The sequence below is a fragment of the Rhizomucor pusillus genome (assembly GCF_041956525.1).
Source record: "Rhizomucor pusillus strain CBS 183.67 unplaced genomic scaffold VTP01scaffold_11, whole genome shotgun sequence".
In the NCBI taxonomy this organism is placed as follows: Eukaryota; Fungi; Mucoromycota; class Mucoromycetes; order Mucorales; family Lichtheimiaceae; genus Rhizomucor; species Rhizomucor pusillus.
The window spans coordinates 590695-606755 of record NW_027192153.1 but is presented as its reverse complement, the minus strand read 5'-3'; the positions used below and the strand labels follow the sequence as shown (position 1 = coordinate 606755).

Below are 16061 nucleotides of genomic sequence, written 5' to 3'. Positions count from 1 at the left end.
GAATGAAGGCCGATTCCCATCTTTAGGAGTTGCGCAACGAGGACATGCTCCACATGCACTAACTTTTTTCGAGCATTGCATCCCCCACCACCGTGTGTATGCATTTTCGTTCTCACTGTTAACTACAGGATTAGAGGGGCGATGTGAAAAGATGCCATCCGTCGCACACACACACACACACTCTCTCTCTCGGTGTTTGTAAAGATCGACGAGGGCAGAAGAAGAATAAGAAAAAAAAGAACCAAAGGACGGCAGGCAGGCGGAAGATGCCGAACAAGTTGCACCAGCATCGTGCTCTTTTAACCCCGCCCGACGTGCGTCCTACTTTTTTCATCCCCTGTGGGTGCCTGTCACCGGTCATCATTCGTTTCTTCTTTCTTTGCTTTTCTTCCACTTCATACCCCATCCATCTACATATCCTCAATTTAATCTATATAAAACAGCATGAGAGAAATCATTCACGTTCAAGCTGGTATGTGTATATCCTCGCCCTTGTCACGACGACGCGTCTTGGGTGGCCCGAGATCGTTGCTGTCGAGATCCCTGAAACTTGAAAAAACTGACCTTGCTTGTTCTCTTCTTTTTGCGTTCTACAGGCCAGTGCGGTAACCAGGTTCGTTAAAAAAGAACACATACCACACAAACAGCCTTGTCTTTCTCCATGTTCGCTGTGAGGGAAAGACGGGACAAGGCCCGACAAGTTTGTGTTTCTGCATGCATGTACTAACCACGTCACACATGTTTAGATCGGTCAAAAGTTCTGGGAAACTATCAGCCAAGAGCACGGCATCGACGGCTCTGGCGCATACGTCGGTGACAACGACCTGCAGCTCGAAAGAATTAATGCAAGTAGTCCCTTTAGAGTCCTTTGGAATATTTAAAGTGTAAAAAAAAACTTATCCGTCGCTCCTTGCTTGCAGGTCTACTACAACGAAGGTTCCACTGGAAAATATGTACCTCGGTAAGCAAGGGATGCTGTGGCAAGTCGCGCAGTTACTGACAGCATTTCTTCTTCGTGTGTGCCCAGTTCCGTTCTCGTTGATCTTGAACCCGCAACCATGGATGCTATCCGTGGCAGCACCTACGGCAAGCTCTTCCGTCCAGACAACCTCGTATATGGTCAATCTGGTGCCGGTAACTCCTGGGCTAAGGGTTACTACACCGAAGGTGCAGAACTTGTCGAATCTGTCTTGGATATCATCCGCAAGGAAGCCGAGCACACAGACTGCCTTCAAGGTTTCCAGCTTGCACACTCGTTGGGTGGTGGTACTGGCTCTGGTATGGGCTCTCTTTTGCTTTCCAAGATCCGTGAAGAGTACCCGGATCGTATGCTCTGCACGTACTCCGTGGTTCCTTCGCCCAAGGTGTCAGACACTGTTGTGGAACCTTACAATGCTGTTTTGACTGTGCATCAGTTGGTCGAAAACTGTGATGCCACTTTCTGTATCGACAACGAAGCCTTGTACGATATCTGCTTCCGTACTTTGAAGCTCACTAACCCTGGTTACGGCGAGTTGAACCAACTCGTCTCCGCCGTCATGTCCGGTGTCTCCACCAGCTTGCGTTTCCCCGGTCAGCTCAACTCTGATCTGCGCAAGTTGTTCGTCAACATGGGTAAGAGAGAAAAAGAGATTTTGGTCTCACACAAATGACCATCCACTGACTATTTTGATTAGTTCCCTTCCCTCGTCTTCACTTCTTCATGGTCGGTTTTGCCCCCTTGACCGCTTTTGGTTCTCAGCAATACCGCAACTTGAGCGTCCCTGAACTCACCGCTCAAATGTTCGATGCCCGCAACATGATGGCTGCTTCCGACCCTCGTCACGGCCGTTACTTGACTGTTGCCACCATGTTCCGTGGTCGATTGTCGACCAAGGAAGTCGAGAACCAGATGTTGGCTGTCCAACAAAAGAACTCGTCTTACTTCGTTGAATGGATCCCCAACAGTGTCAAGACTTCGCTCTGTGACATCCCTCCTGTTGGTCTCAAGATGTCTGGTACTTTCATTGGTAACAGCACTGCTATCCAAGAACTCTTCAAGCGTGTCAACGAGCAATTCACTGCCATGTTCCGTCGCAAGGCTTTCATGCACTGGTACACCGGCGAAGGCATGGACGAAATGGAGTTCACTGAAGCCGAATCCAACATGAACGATCTTGTGTCCGAATACCAACAGTACCAGGAAGCTACCGCTGAAGAAGAGATGTTGGAGGAAGACGAATACCTCGAAGAAGAGGAGGAACAGCCTCTCGAAGATTAGATAAATACCAATTGCAAAGCAACATTTTATGTGCTTGATTTATTCCCTTCATTTTCTTTTTTTTTTTTTTTCGTTTGTCACACACATCTGCAATCAATAAGTAAACCTGCTGCTGCTGATCATCTAAAATCTTTCCAAGCAAGACTGTATCTCGCTTCAAACGAGTTTCGAGTGAAGATATCCTTGAAGATTTCAATGTTTTGCAATATATCATGAGTAAGATCGACAATCGTCGTTTCGACTTCTCCCACCGAATGTACTCCGGGATAATATTCGTACAACTTGCTGTGATCTTTGAGGATGCCTAGCAAAAGCTGCAGTTTGCAGAAAATAGAGCTCCAGTCCCCGACAGCTTCGCAAATGTACGCATCTTTTTCTGGGAACCGCAAGGATTCATTGGCGGGACACGGGTAGTCTTGCAGTTTGGGGATAGCGCACCAGGTTTTGCCATCCACGAGGCGATGTTGAATGGTATGAATGTAAACCAAGACATCCTTCAGCTTGTACCACTTGAGCATGCAAATGCGGTGCTGCATGTCATTGCTCCAATTTTCGTACATATTGGGGGGAAAAACAAACCTAAAGAAAAAAGAAGAGAGAGAGAGAGCCGGCTTCAGCAGCTGTGCAACCATGAATTTTACTTCCTTTTTCTTGCTATTTCAACAATATGACTCCTCCACCGGCTCCAAATGACAAGGCATACAAGTGGACTTGTCGCGGCAACGAGCTCTATGAACGGCGTCTGTACGCAGAAGCTATCCAGGAATACTCAAGGGTCATTAACGATTGCACCGGCACTGCAAGCAATGAGTTCGTCGCACTCGTGCACTCGAACCGAAGCGTCTGCTACTTGCTGATGAAAAACTACAATGAAGCTCGAGATGACGCTGCTCGAGCTATTCGGCTAGCACCGAGTTGGGCCAAGGCAAGCAATCAGGAGGAGAAAAGACAATATCCATTCTAACGCGCGATATATAATATTTTTCTTAAAGGGTTATTTCCGTCTGGGCGAGGTATACATGAAGATCCAGCAATACGATGATGCTATAAGATGCTACAAGGATGCACTGGAAAAGGTAGTAGCAAGGCCCTTAAAGAGTATTGTGTGATCTCTGTTTTTTACCGAGTCTGCTATGTGTAGGATCCAGACAATACAGAAATTAGCTCGCGCGTCGCTAAAGCTCTTTTGGAAAAGGACAATCAGACAATGGGCTTGTCGATTATCCAGTTGATGGCAGGACGTGATATTGCAACAGAGCGGCATTTCCGCAACCCCATACAGAACCGCATCTATGAGTTTGCTCGAGTTATGCGCAATATTATTTACATTGTAGCGGATGAAAAGACGAAAAGTTGTGTGTTGGTGGACGCGGCAAGTATACCGGGATGATGATATTAAGCACACAGTCTCGCTCATGTAACTACATCTTAGGGCAGTGCTGGGATATTGACGGGATATTGCGGCTAGTGGATGAATTAGGTTACAACGTGGTTGCGACATCAATAACTCATCACCATTTCGATCACGTTGGCGGGTCTCCCCCGGCACCGTACGACACACTGCCCATCAAAATTCCAGGGCTCGCCACGTTACTGAAAAAACTGCCACACATCAAAGCATACGTACATCCTGACGATATCGAGTATATTCGCCAAGGCAACCCGGGCATACCTGCAAACAAACTCGTATCAACATGTACGGAAGTGACAGAGGTTTTAGAAATCGGCAGGACGCGTATCCGCTTTATACCGACGCCTGGACACACTCCCGGCTCCCAATCGCTTCTAGTGAATGATTGTCGATTGTTGGCAGGCGATACGCTGCTGTGTGGATTTTGCGGTCGCACAGATCTTCCTGGCGGAGACAAAAAGGTGATGGAAAAGACATTACGGCAAACGCTGGGCGCGCTGGACGATCGAGTCGTGGTCTATCCCGGCCACCACTATGGCTCTGAATGGTCGACTGTCGGCATTGAACGCGACAAGGGTTGCTTGGGCGAAGATTTGGTCGGATTCGGCTCAAATTCTTCTCCTCTTCCTTCTTCACCGTCTGCTACTTCGCTCACGTCTTCTACTCGCAAACTGACACGCTCGCTGTCAAGAAAACGAAACAAATGAAAATGAAAAAGACTCTATACCCTGCCCCCTAATCATTCTTCATTCTTGACCACTTTTGTATTACAACTTTAGACTATTACAGCAACAATAATCCCACACCATAGTGTAATAAGCAGTCTTCTCGCTAATTTTTTTTTCACCGTAGAGTGCACGGATCCATACCATACCATTCGCGGGGTTCCACATTTAAATACCTTTTTGTTTCAAGCGCTCCCCGACCACCCAACCTGTACCTTTTGAAGGCAGGTTCCACGAGGCACATTGCAACTTTAGCGTTTCCAGGGCGACGCGCATTTATCTAATATACATATTTTTTTATTCTTTCTATGGGCAGCCCGAGTGCTAGGATCAATCTGCCAACTGCATTTCACAGCTACATGCGGATAGTGTAAACAAATTTAAATCACACAAGTGGGCAAATATATATGCAAGAATGCCGCGCTTAAATAGAGTTGAGAAAATCATATGAACAGTGAGGCCTAAAATTTCGTACGTATTACAAAGAAAATGCGATGAAGAGAAAGGATGGACACAGTAGAGTATATATCATTTCTTTTCCTTCTCGTTGTTCTTCTTCTTGTTGTTCGCACCCCCTTCCTTACGCACATATATACGATGAAGAACTTCACAGAAGAGATTGGACCTGAGCAATCAAACGGTGGACGTATCCGACGCTGCGTGTACTCGCCCGACAAGCTTGTGGAGACCCCACACGACGACGTGCGAACGCTCTACGACGTGATCACATACAGCGCAAACAAGTTTGGCAAGAAGCATGCGTTTGGATACCGCAAGATTGAGCAAGTGATTGAAGAAGAAAAGGAAGTCGTCAAGGTTGTGAATGGCGAGGAACAAAAGACAAAAAAGAAGTGGAAGTATTTCCAGCTTTCTGGATACCAGTATCTGAGCTACCTGTCCGTCCAAAAGCTCGCGCACGAAATTGGTCAGGGATTCAGAGCACTTGGTCTCAAAGAACACGCCAAAGTCGAAATCTTTTCAGCAACAAAGTAGGTCAATGATTGTCAAAGGATAGTAGAATCTTAAGCTGATAGATACTGTAATTAATAGTGCTCACTGGTTATGCGTTGCGCATGGATTATTCACACAAAATATGACCATTGTTACCGCATACGAGACGCTTGGAGAGGAGGGTTTACTGCACTCCATGCGGGAAACCGAGGTCGAAGCGATCTATACAACTGCAGAGCTTCTACCAGTTGTGGCCAAAGTTATCGACAAGTGCTTCTCATGTCGATGTGTGATCTACCACGGCGAAGCGTCAGATAATATTCTGGACGATATTCGGTTCGAAGGAATGCGCGAAGTGTTGTCGTTTGATGAGTTGGTAAGACGCGGTCGCGCCGAGCCTGTTGATCCTGTTCCTCCTAAGCCAGAGGATCTTTGCTGCGTAAGTACATACACACACAGTGCACCAATATCTTGTGATGAGTGATCTGGAGTTACCTGGAACCGATTATATAGATTATGTATACATCAGGAAGCACCGGTAATCCCAAGGGCGTCATGCTCACGCATAGCAACATTATTGCCGCAAGTAAGTAGCCCTTACATTTATTCATTTGTATCACGGTATTAAATGGAGTAAAGTCGGTGCGGTCAACAAGATTCTAGGACACCACGTGACTTCAAAAGATTCCATGTTAGCGTACCTTCCACTTGCACACATTCTGGAGTTCGTTGTCGAGAACCTATGTATATTCTGGGGCGTGACGCTTGGCTATGCATCTCCCAAGACATTAACGGATGCTTCGGTGCGCAACTGCAAGGGCGATATCAAGGAGTTCCGCCCGACTGTCATGACAGGCGTTCCTGCTGTTTGGGAATCGATCCGCAAGGGCGTGCTTGCCAAAGTGAACGCACTGTCACCCAAGGCACAGTCGATTTTCCACAAGGCGTTTGCTACCAAAGCGTGGCTTCTAGAGCGGCACATGCCTACTGCGTTCCTCGACAAGACGGTCTTTGGCAAAATCAGAGAGCAAGTCGGCGGCCGACTTCGGTTCGCCTTGTCTGGCGGTGCACCCGTTTCGATCGAAACTCAACGCTTCCTTTCTGTTACACTGTGTCCGATCCTGGGAGGATATGGAATGACAGAAAGCTGCGGGTAAGGATATCTATATGACTTTAGTAAGGAGAACTGCGTTTCTAAGTCTTCACTATTCTTAGCATGTGTGGCATCATGCTGCCGGAACAGTTTGGCTACGGCCATGTGGGAAGTCCGGTACCTTGCGTAGAGCTCAGACTTGTAGACGTGCCAGATGCTGGATATTTCTCAACCAACCCGAAGCCGCAAGGTGAAGTGTGGGTGCGCGGACCGGCAATTACCAAGGGTTACTGGAAACGAGACGACGTTACAAAGGAAACGTTGACTGAAGACGGCTGGCTGCAGACAGGCGACATTGCAGAGTGGAATGCAAACGGCACGCTCACAATTATCGACCGTAAAAAGAACCTTGTCAAGTTGAGCAACGGTGAGTACATTGCTTTAGAAAAATTAGAGTCTGTATACAAGAGCTGCATCCACGTCAACAATCTGTGCGTTTACGGTGACTCGCTGTGTGCTCGCCCTGTAGCCACCGTTGTGCCGGCTGAGCCAGCCGTCCGCGAGCTGGCCAAGAGTCTCGGCGTCGAATCGAACGACTGGGAAGATATTTGCAGCAACAAGCAAGTCAAGCAAGCAGTGCTCAAATCTTTGCTGGATCAAGGAAAGGAGGCTGGTCTCAAGCCTGCTGAACTCTTGTTTGACATCTACCTCTGCCCTGAAGAATGGACCGTCGATTCGGTAATGGACGTAAACAGTGAAAGCTATAGATTAAATCTAACTCGAGTTTTGTTTTCCAGGGTCTGGTTACTGCAGCTCAAAAGATTAAGCGTCAGGATATCAACAAGCGATTCAAGGCTCACTTGGATGCCATGTAAATTTCAAAGAAAATGCTATGGAACGTAACTTGGGATTATGAGAATGCTGATTTACTTTAACTCCTCTTTCTTTGTAGGAATGCTGCTCAGGCAAAATAATGCACATATTACTATCGTTGTGCTCATTGTACCACTCAATCTACCTTCGCATCTCTGTATCTTTTGTCGTCCTGAATCTCTTTCTAAACTGCTACATTATATCTAGTGCTGGTATACCTATTAAATCGAGATATTATCAACTAGTAATAATAATATAATGTATAACGCATATCAAATTTATACCCGCACACAAATATTGGTTTTGAGAGTCAACAAAATTTTGATGCGAGGCTTCGCTGCATTGGACCGCACCTTGCGTCCATCTCAAGATCAACAAGCTGACTTCAAACCAGACCACGCGTGCACGATCACTCGCGTTCAGGCTGCATTCCATCTTCTTTGGGAAAGATATCAGACTGAAAACGGAGAAGAATCCAGAAAAAGGTTGACGAAATGAAGGTCATAAATCTTTGTTTCCTGGATAACAATCTAACGGAGCCGCCACACAACAAATCAACTTCTTTTCATTTCGTTATCCACTATACAATATGGCAGCATGGTGTAGACGCATTATTGAGAAATCTGAGTTGCACGAAAAATCGCGTTGCGGGGATTTGTGAATGAAATGCAGGGTTAACGCGCAGCCGTCGTGCACACTGTTTTTCGATTTCATGGCCACTAGCAGCGCAGGCACTAAGCCCAAGGCATTTTACCAGACAAAGTAAATGGCAACGTGGAGCAATTCTTAGCGTCATTCATTCCTTAATGTTCCATGAGCTTAGGCTTTGCTTTGGAAGAGCGACAGCTTCTTCCGACAAAAAGTTAGATCAACAGCGATCAGGACAAAGGCAACTGCAGATCATTGATGGGAATGCGAGTCTTAAAAAGTCTTCATCGCAAGCAAAATGCTATGTAAGTTATCTGAAAATAGAACAAGGGGTCAACAAGGCAGTCTGCTTACGATACCACGATAAGCACCCTCCTCCGTGTCCACCTGAAAAGTGCGACGTAGGTGACCGACAAGAAGAGCAAAGTATGTATCCTCTAAATCCTGTTTACTATATAGTTAGCCATTCGGCGCGTTCCCTGCACCTCTGTAAACCCGAAAACCAGACGGAAATGCGATTACAAGTTCTGCATTTCATGTTTGGATGCAATTTATGGAGAGAAAGTTTGTGAAACACAACTCTGTTCCTGGATATGTCCAATATGCAGGTGAGCGAAAAAGTAAATGAATTTCTGTATAACAGTGGTTTGCTAATATCTCATATAGGGGAACATGTGTTTGCGAGTAAGCGAGACATAATCTCAGCTGTCATTGATACAACTAGACTCACGATCAGCTAAAGCGAATGCAAACGGCCGAAAAATAACCTAACGTCGGATATCAGAGAGAAAATGTAAAATGGCAAAAAGATACGTTCATATTCATAAATCGGCGTTGTTAATTCGCGGGTCCTTTTAGGCAGTTATCATTCAGAAAAGCGGAGCCGATCGATCCACCGAAAATGCGACCGATCACGCTGCTGTATTCCGAGGAAGAGCTTTGGATCCGGTTGCAGATACGAGAATTCGTGTTCCATTTTGGACGATATTTTGGGTTGGATGATATCCGATTTACCTCCAACCTACAGAACGTACAAGGCAAATGGCGAACCAAACGACTGGCATCGCACATTGCTGTGCAACTCATCCGGAGGGCTAAAGAATCCATGCTTGATGTATTTGGGAAAGCGGAACACAATGCATACATATCGCAATTAGGCAACCAAATGTTTCGATCATGGTGTGAATATTACGAAATTAGCGAGGATGGCGGGTTGGAGAGTATAGTCGAGACGGAAGGCTTAAATACCACACAGTGGGACGATATCATTGAATTGTTAAACGCTGCCGACTTTACAGTGCCGATTATTCAAGGACGACGGACAGCGCTTCACGAACTTCAACTAGTACAGCTCATGTGCGACATGCTATTGTTGGATTCCTCGCTTCGCAAAAGCCTGATGGAGGAGAACAAGGACCTGAAAGCGAAAGAAGCCACGTTGCGGAAAGAACGAGCAGACCTTGAAGTGGAGCAGCTTACAGCGAAAAGGAGAAAGATCGACGATCCAAAAGAGGCTCAAACGCTCGATGCACAGCTAAGAAGAGATCGGGTTGCTCTGGAGCAGAAACGGCTATGCTACATGATGGACGTGCTCCGATCCAGTAAACGAATAGCCCCGAGTTGGCGCGACAATGACGGCAATGAATATTGGATATTTAATGACCTCGTTGGTTGCAACAACGGCTCAGATTCAACCCGCAACAGTGAACCTTACTGGGCATTCGGCGTCATTGTGATTGGACAAGGCGGATGGTTCTATATCCACGGTGAACAAGAGCTCATGCAACTGCGGAGATGGGCGGACAGTGCATCGACATTCAAAACACAGTTAACGAACCGGCTTCAATACCTGGCAACGCTGGAGAACCTGTCGCAAATGTAAAAAAGATTTCCGCATATGAATTAATGCCAAATAAAGACAATGCGATTGTTGTCGGCGGAATCCAGCAACAAAGGGGGAGATAATACACACTGCTGGCTGGGGATGATGTCGCTCCCTTTCAGCACGTTCTCCCCAAGCTAGTAGTGGGGTGTCCACCTCTTTTTTTTCTGCCCTACCCGCCCCTTGCAAGTTGGCCAGCTGAGTGAATCCCCTATTTTTTTTCTTGTCATGTAGTAAAACTCGATTAGCCTGTAACTTTCTCTTCTTTCGCTTGTCTTTTTACTATACTTACTTTTTCCTATAATGCATACAGCAGCCGTACACCCGTTATCGATTCCTAATCATAATGATCACTCGCGTTATTACCAGCACCCTTCGCCTGTCACACCACCCGTGAATCCGCAGGCCGGATACAGGCGTTCAAGTGCACCTAATACTACTCGACGGACGTCGATTCCTACTACTATTTTGAACCGAAATAAATCTACAAAATCCCTAAGAGATCGACGCAAGAGCTCGTCAGCTTTATCTACATGCAGCACGAAACCGCGTCGGATGATTGGTGACTACTATGTGGGCAAGACGCTTGGCAAGGGCGCTTCAGGTAAACATGGCCTTTTATTGCGATACTCGTTTTGTCCGAGTTTTTTCTTTTCAAATTAATTAACTAATACCTTACTTAGGCCGCGTAAAACTTGGCGTACATCGCATCACTGGCGAGGAGGTCGCTATTAAAATTATTAGCAAGGCGCATCTCGCGCAAAACCCAGCTATTGAGAAGGCCGTGCGCAGAGAAATCGCCATTATGAAGCTTATCAACCACCCTAATGTCATGTCTTTAATCGACGTAATCGATGATGATAATTCACCAGACTTGTAAGTAACATTACATTTGCAAAAATCAGGCATACGAGAAGATTTCTGATATAAAAAAAAACTAGACATTTAATCTTGGAATACGTCGAAGGCGGTGAGCTGTTTGAGTACTTGGTCAGCAAGGGCCGTCTCAGCGAAAAGGAAGCCCGGAAACATTTCCAGCGCATTATTTTTGGTTTGGACTACTGTCATCGCCATCTCATCTGGTATGTTGTTTCTAGAAATCGTTTATTGTTTGTTTCCTGGATAATATAACTTATATTAACTGGGGCACCAATTTTGTGTAGCCACAGAGATTTGAAACCAGAAAACTTGCTGCTGGATAAGCATAACAACATCAAGATTGCTGATTTCGGCATGGCATCGCTGCAGCCTGCAGGATCGCTTCTCGAAACAAGCTGCGGGCAAGTCCTTCCCTTTTTCTTTTGCGCGTGTGTAAACTGCCCGCGTCCTAACACTGCTGCAACAATCCTTTAGATCTCCTCACTATGCCAGCCCTGAGATTGTGGCTGTAAGGGCAAAAGATGGGAACAAAGCAATTATATGGAAGTATTAATTTTTTTCTTCTTTCCACATGTAGGGTCTTCCATACAATGGTTCAGCTTCGGATATTTGGTCCTGCGGTGTCATCTTGTTTGCACTCTTGACTGGCCACTTGCCGTTCGATGATGACAATATCCGTCAGCTGTTGAAGAAGGTTCGTCATTTTAGCTCATTGCATCCTACTGCACAATCAATTTATCAACTCGTCTCACCGATATTCCTTTCCCCTGGATGCAGGTCAAAGCAGGAAAATACGTGATGCCCGACAGTATCTCCCACAACGCACAGGATCTCATCCGCCGTATTCTTGTCGTAGATGCAGACAAGCGTCTTACTGTAAGTAAACAGTCATGTTGCGCGTAATGTTACCAATATTCTTTAACAATAAGGAATATCCCAGATGGACGAAATCAAGCAACACCCTTGGTTCCTTGAATCCGAGCCTGATACATCCAATTTACCCATACCTCCTTCTCCTAGCCAGATTGGACGCCCTGTTTCTGACCCTTCAGAGATTGATGACCGTATTCTGGAGACAATCAAGTTCCTTTGGGGAGAGTCTAGCGATGATGCAGTGGTGCGAGCCCTGATCAGCAAAGAGTATGCAAGCGCCCTGACTTCTCTTTTTCTTTTTTTCTGACCCGATTACTAACATGGTTGCTTCTGCTGCATGTACAGGCACAATATGCAAAAAGTTGTCTACGTTCTTTTGCAGCAGCATGCAGAGCGATACTGGCAGGTCGATCACGATGACGACGCAGACATGTCCGACAGCGATGACTATTATGACAACCGTCTCCGCCGCTACAGCACTGTCAACCAGCGTGATAGACGTTGTATGTCCATGACAGAGCATACACGAAAGCCTCAGCAAAGACCAAGTGTGCCCTGGATCCCAGACAAGACAGTCAATCGCCGTTACTCTGCAGTCAGTATCCGTCGGCAACATTACCAGCAGCAGCAGCAGGACCAACCAGCACCACCGCTGCCCCTGCCTGTTCCTTCGCCTCCACCTGAGACTGGCATGAAGAAGAGCCAGACGTTCTACGAGCGAGTCCGTGGTGTATTAACCTCCCGTCGTCAGAGCAAGCAACAAAAGGATGAAACGCATGCAACGAAGCCTGCTTCTCCTCAACAGCATCATCAGGGCACCACTCTAACAGGTACCTTGCGACGCAAGAATCCCTTTGGTAAAGTCAAGGACCCTGAGATACCCACACCGCCTCCAAAGTCGTCCCTGCGACATTCATTGTTACCCCGTAACAGCAAGGTCGATCCATTGAACGATCGACGCTCAAGCACCGTCAACCCCAAGAAACTGTCTATCCGCGTCGACGATGCACGCAAGTTTGCGTTTACTCTAAGCGGTCATCGTCGTCAGCAACGCAAGGAGCTTGATCTCGCTGTTTTCGATGTGAATAATGACTCGCAGCTATCCCCGCCTCCTGCACTTTCAGACGGCAGCACGTTGAGCAGTAGCAGCAGCAGTAGCAGCAGCACGCACCATGAACAGCACCAGCATCAGCAGCAACAATATCGACCGGGCGTCAAGGAAGCTGCTACTCCTCGTCGAGTGAGCGAGGCCTCCTCGATCCAATCCTTTGACCGCCGTGGCTCCGATATCCATCCTCCTAGTCTCTTATCCAACAGCTCTACAATCACTGCCGCTACAACCGTCTACAGTCCCTCGCCCGTGACTCCAAAAACGTCTTGGCTGTCGAACCTCTTCTTCTTCAAGCAGCCAAAGGTAATAAGAAGACATCTGGATTGTCGTCTTATTGCTGCTATGTGAAATGCTAATTTTCTACGATAGATTTGCTACCTCACTGTGTACGATTCTGAGATATGCCAAATTCTCAAGTCTCTGCACAGTGTCATGAACAAGGTTGCTGAGGTTAGATTCTACGAAAAGACGGACAAGCATGGCACGCGCTACAAGATTGAAATCAAGTCCAAAAACCAAGGTAACTTCCATCAGAAACTAGTAGCTTCAATCCTTTTAGCATTCTAACGCATATTTTTAGCTGGCAAGACACAGCAAGTCAAATGCCGCATGGACTTTATTCTTCCGTCTGCCGAGCAGACATTCACGCGTGTTCAATTTACACAGCAGCAAGGCGATGCACTCCTCCTCATGGCTACCATTCGCGAAGCACAAGTTTACCTTGAACAACAACAACAGCAGCACCAGGGTAGCCTTGTCTTCTAACTTCCCTTCCTTCGTATGGGCTCAATAATCCTCTTCTATTCTATATCTATTATTCGCTCTTCTCCGTTCCTTCTCGTATTCTTTCTACTCCTTTCTGTCTGTCCTTCCTTCCTTCTTTCCTTCCTTACTTACTATATACATATAATCACAACGAGTAGCCTTATTATTGTTGTTCTTCGCCTTGCATTTCCGTTGTCACGACTTTCCGCTCCCACTTTACCCTTACACACGCGCTCTCTCTCTGTCACTCCCTCCCTCCATTAGCAACACCCCTTTGCGCACGTCCGTCCATACGGAGTAGATACTTACTTATGAAAGAAGAAGAAGAATATCTTCCATCTATTACTACACGCTCCAGGACCCTCAACAGTCCTGTTGCTCTACCTAATGCATACATCACCTTCCAAACAACAACAAACATCTCCTCGTAAATAATACTTTCTCTCTCCGTCGATCTCTGCAGTAAAAAGAAGAGAAAAACACACCTTTTCCTGGACTTACACGAAAAAAGTAAACATCATCTTCCTCGTACTACAACAGCTTTGCAATTTTATGGGCATCAAATGTACAATGCGCTTAATTTTCCCTTCTGCGTGAAAAATCATATTAGGTTTTTTAACACTCATATTTAGCAACAATAAATACTCGGTTCGTGTAAGTAAAAAAGCTATCCCTTCCTCTCCCCACCAAAAGGCACCCCTTGCCTCCGTGTTACGTCGGGTGCAACCACCAGCAGCGTACATAAATCATGGCAATTGTCAATATACCATCGCTCCTCAATGAGCCCACACGTCCAATGGGAAAAACGAAAGACGAACGTCGCAAAAAGCGATGCTAAACAAAATGCGGTATATTTCCAAGTCTTTGTACCATTTGCATGTACCATTGGGACATGAGACTCCGTTGCTGGCAGGGATCCTCGACTGCATCCTGAAATAGATCTTCCTGTTCTTCTGCTTCTTCCTCCTCCTCCTCACGTTGCTGCTGCTGCTGCTCCTCTTGCGTCTCCTCAGGTCTCGGTACTTGCATCGAAGGGTGCTCTGCCTCCTGGGTAGTCGCAAGACCCTTTGTTGATACATTGTCCATGGTTGTTGCATGTTGGTCTGCTGCTGCTGCTGCTGCTTTTTTTCCTTGCAATGGGATGGGGGAGGCAGTAGTTGATTTTTCAGCATTATTGCTAACAGGGATATCTTGCATTGGTGCTTCTTCCATTTCCTCATCAGGGTCCGAAACAACTGTTAGATGATGAAATGTTAGAAGGAAAAGGGATTTTCCTCGAAATTTACTGAGAGAGAGAGATAGATAGCATTCGTTACCTTCCAGCAGTTCGAGCTGGAGTGCATACCGTAAAGGAACCCTTCCGCCTACAGGTGTATCTATCTGTTCCCACTGTTGCAACAGCTCTTGCTCGGTTACTGGATTCTCGTCCCTTTTTCTCTTTTTCATAATTTTCTTCTCGTGGTCTTCCAGATCTCTTTGCCTTTTCCGAGTGATCGTGCGTTTTTGTCCTTTCGTCGGCAGTGAAAGGCGAGATGATGAATCACCCATATCTTCGAGTTCTTCTTCTTCCAACAACTCTGCCTTGACCTAATACTCAGAGTCCTGTTAAGATACTGTGTTGTTTTTGATGATACTCAGCAGCGCCATCGTACCATGGGTGGTAACTCGCCGTAGTGATCAAGCATGTAAAAGCCCATGACTGGACAAGATATACGGATGCTTTCTACTAACTCTACGGTTCAAACAGGTAAAATATACGTTACACCATCTTCGCGCTGTATAACATACCTCTGCTCAGTTTGATGGGCATCATTTTCTTGTAGAAAGTTTCAGGTAGCTCTCTATCCATATGGTTTTCAGTTTACATTTCTTTCTAATGGCTGGCTAATCGTCGTATTTACCCAGGGAACAGCATCCTGCTTTCTGCTAGCCATCGTTGGACGTTTGGCTCAAACGCCAAATCCTGTCCTCGATTAACATTTTCTTGCGCTTGCAGGTGAAAATCAAAATCACGGATGATAATGCCGACGCCAATGTTGTCGCCTCGCTTGTAGAGTGCCCAGATATAATTCGTCAGATTCAATATGGTACGTTCGCGGTTCCGCAGCTCCTGTCCAAAATCGTGCGCGCTGGGAAGATCATCATCATCATCTGTCAAATCAATATCGGAATATCCTCCTCGTCGCTCCTGTTCTGCCAATACTCACCCAATTTTAGCCCGCATAAGCTCGGGCGGTACAATGGCAGGCACCCAGTAGTGATTGTCAGATACTTCGAGCACCAAGATCTCCAAGCCTTCATTCTCTGCAGCAAGGAGATTATGCTTTAAAAGAGTCTGAACTCAGTTTCGCTTGCCCATTGATTGGATCAGCACGAATGACATCGTACCTTGAGCAGAATAACAGACAAGGTTTTGAATGGCTCTGGTCTCCGGAATGGTTTTTTGATGTGTCCCAACAGGGTAGGGAATCGAGGTTTGTGAAAGTAGTCTGACATAAGAGCGCGGTGGGTGAGTTGAACGGGGAGAGCTGTAATTCGGGCGTACTTGCATTTGAAAATGAAAAATGGAAAATGGAAAATGAAAATAGCA

General features: G+C 46.3%; 7 protein-coding genes across 7 annotated transcripts; 5 read left to right on the top strand and 2 right to left on the bottom strand.

Moving 5' to 3' along the window:
* Positions 1–444: 444 nt before the first annotated feature.
* VTP01DRAFT_1730 (uncharacterized protein) lies at positions 445–2260 on the top strand (the record flags this gene model as incomplete). Its single annotated transcript, XM_069380113.1, has 6 exons — positions 445–472; positions 597–613; positions 747–845; positions 921–961; positions 1028–1614; positions 1677–2260. The coding sequence occupies 6 exons, from the start codon at positions 445–447 to the stop codon at positions 2258–2260; spliced, it is 1356 nt and encodes a 451-aa protein (XP_069238154.1).
* A 119-nt stretch (positions 2261–2379) lies between these two features.
* On the bottom strand, positions 2380–2820 carry VTP01DRAFT_1729 (uncharacterized protein; the record flags this gene model as incomplete). Its single annotated transcript, XM_069380111.1, has 1 exon — positions 2380–2820. The coding sequence occupies one exon, from the start codon at positions 2818–2820 to the stop codon at positions 2380–2382; it is 441 nt and encodes a 146-aa protein (XP_069238153.1).
* Positions 2821–2927: 107 nt separating this feature from the next.
* On the top strand, positions 2928–4378 carry VTP01DRAFT_1728 (uncharacterized protein; the record flags this gene model as incomplete). Its single annotated transcript, XM_069380110.1, has 4 exons — positions 2928–3185; positions 3253–3336; positions 3402–3636; positions 3693–4378. The coding sequence occupies 4 exons, from the start codon at positions 2928–2930 to the stop codon at positions 4376–4378; spliced, it is 1263 nt and encodes a 420-aa protein (XP_069238152.1).
* A 615-nt stretch (positions 4379–4993) lies between these two features.
* Positions 4994–7414, top strand: VTP01DRAFT_1727 (uncharacterized protein; the record flags this gene model as incomplete). The annotated part of the gene is made up of 7 exons (XM_069380109.1): positions 4994–5385; positions 5447–5786; positions 5861–5933; positions 5987–6500; positions 6563–7178; positions 7238–7311; positions 7393–7414. 7 exons carry the CDS (start codon positions 4994–4996, stop codon positions 7412–7414), a joined length of 2031 nt encoding a protein of 676 aa, XP_069238151.1.
* A 611-nt stretch (positions 7415–8025) lies between these two features.
* On the top strand, positions 8026–9843 carry VTP01DRAFT_1726 (uncharacterized protein; the record flags this gene model as incomplete). The annotated part of the gene is made up of 7 exons (XM_069380108.1): positions 8026–8075; positions 8137–8266; positions 8330–8362; positions 8421–8569; positions 8628–8645; positions 8704–8754; positions 8820–9843. The coding sequence occupies 7 exons, from the start codon at positions 8026–8028 to the stop codon at positions 9841–9843; spliced, it is 1455 nt and encodes a 484-aa protein (XP_069238150.1).
* Positions 9844–10146: 303 nt separating this feature from the next.
* On the top strand, positions 10147–13471 carry VTP01DRAFT_1725 (uncharacterized protein; the record flags this gene model as incomplete). The annotated part of the gene is made up of 11 exons (XM_069380107.1): positions 10147–10447; positions 10527–10719; positions 10785–10925; positions 11007–11123; positions 11197–11230; positions 11300–11416; positions 11500–11598; positions 11663–11862; positions 11941–13009; positions 13076–13226; positions 13287–13471. The coding sequence occupies 11 exons, from the start codon at positions 10147–10149 to the stop codon at positions 13469–13471; spliced, it is 2607 nt and encodes an 868-aa protein (XP_069238149.1).
* Positions 13472–14305: 834 nt separating this feature from the next.
* Positions 14306–15967, bottom strand: VTP01DRAFT_1724 (uncharacterized protein; the record flags this gene model as incomplete). The annotated part of the gene is made up of 7 exons (XM_069380106.1): positions 14306–14706; positions 14788–15058; positions 15124–15203; positions 15260–15312; positions 15373–15600; positions 15679–15794; positions 15860–15967. The coding sequence occupies 7 exons, from the start codon at positions 15965–15967 to the stop codon at positions 14306–14308; spliced, it is 1257 nt and encodes a 418-aa protein (XP_069238148.1).
* Positions 15968–16061: the final 94 nt, after the last annotated feature.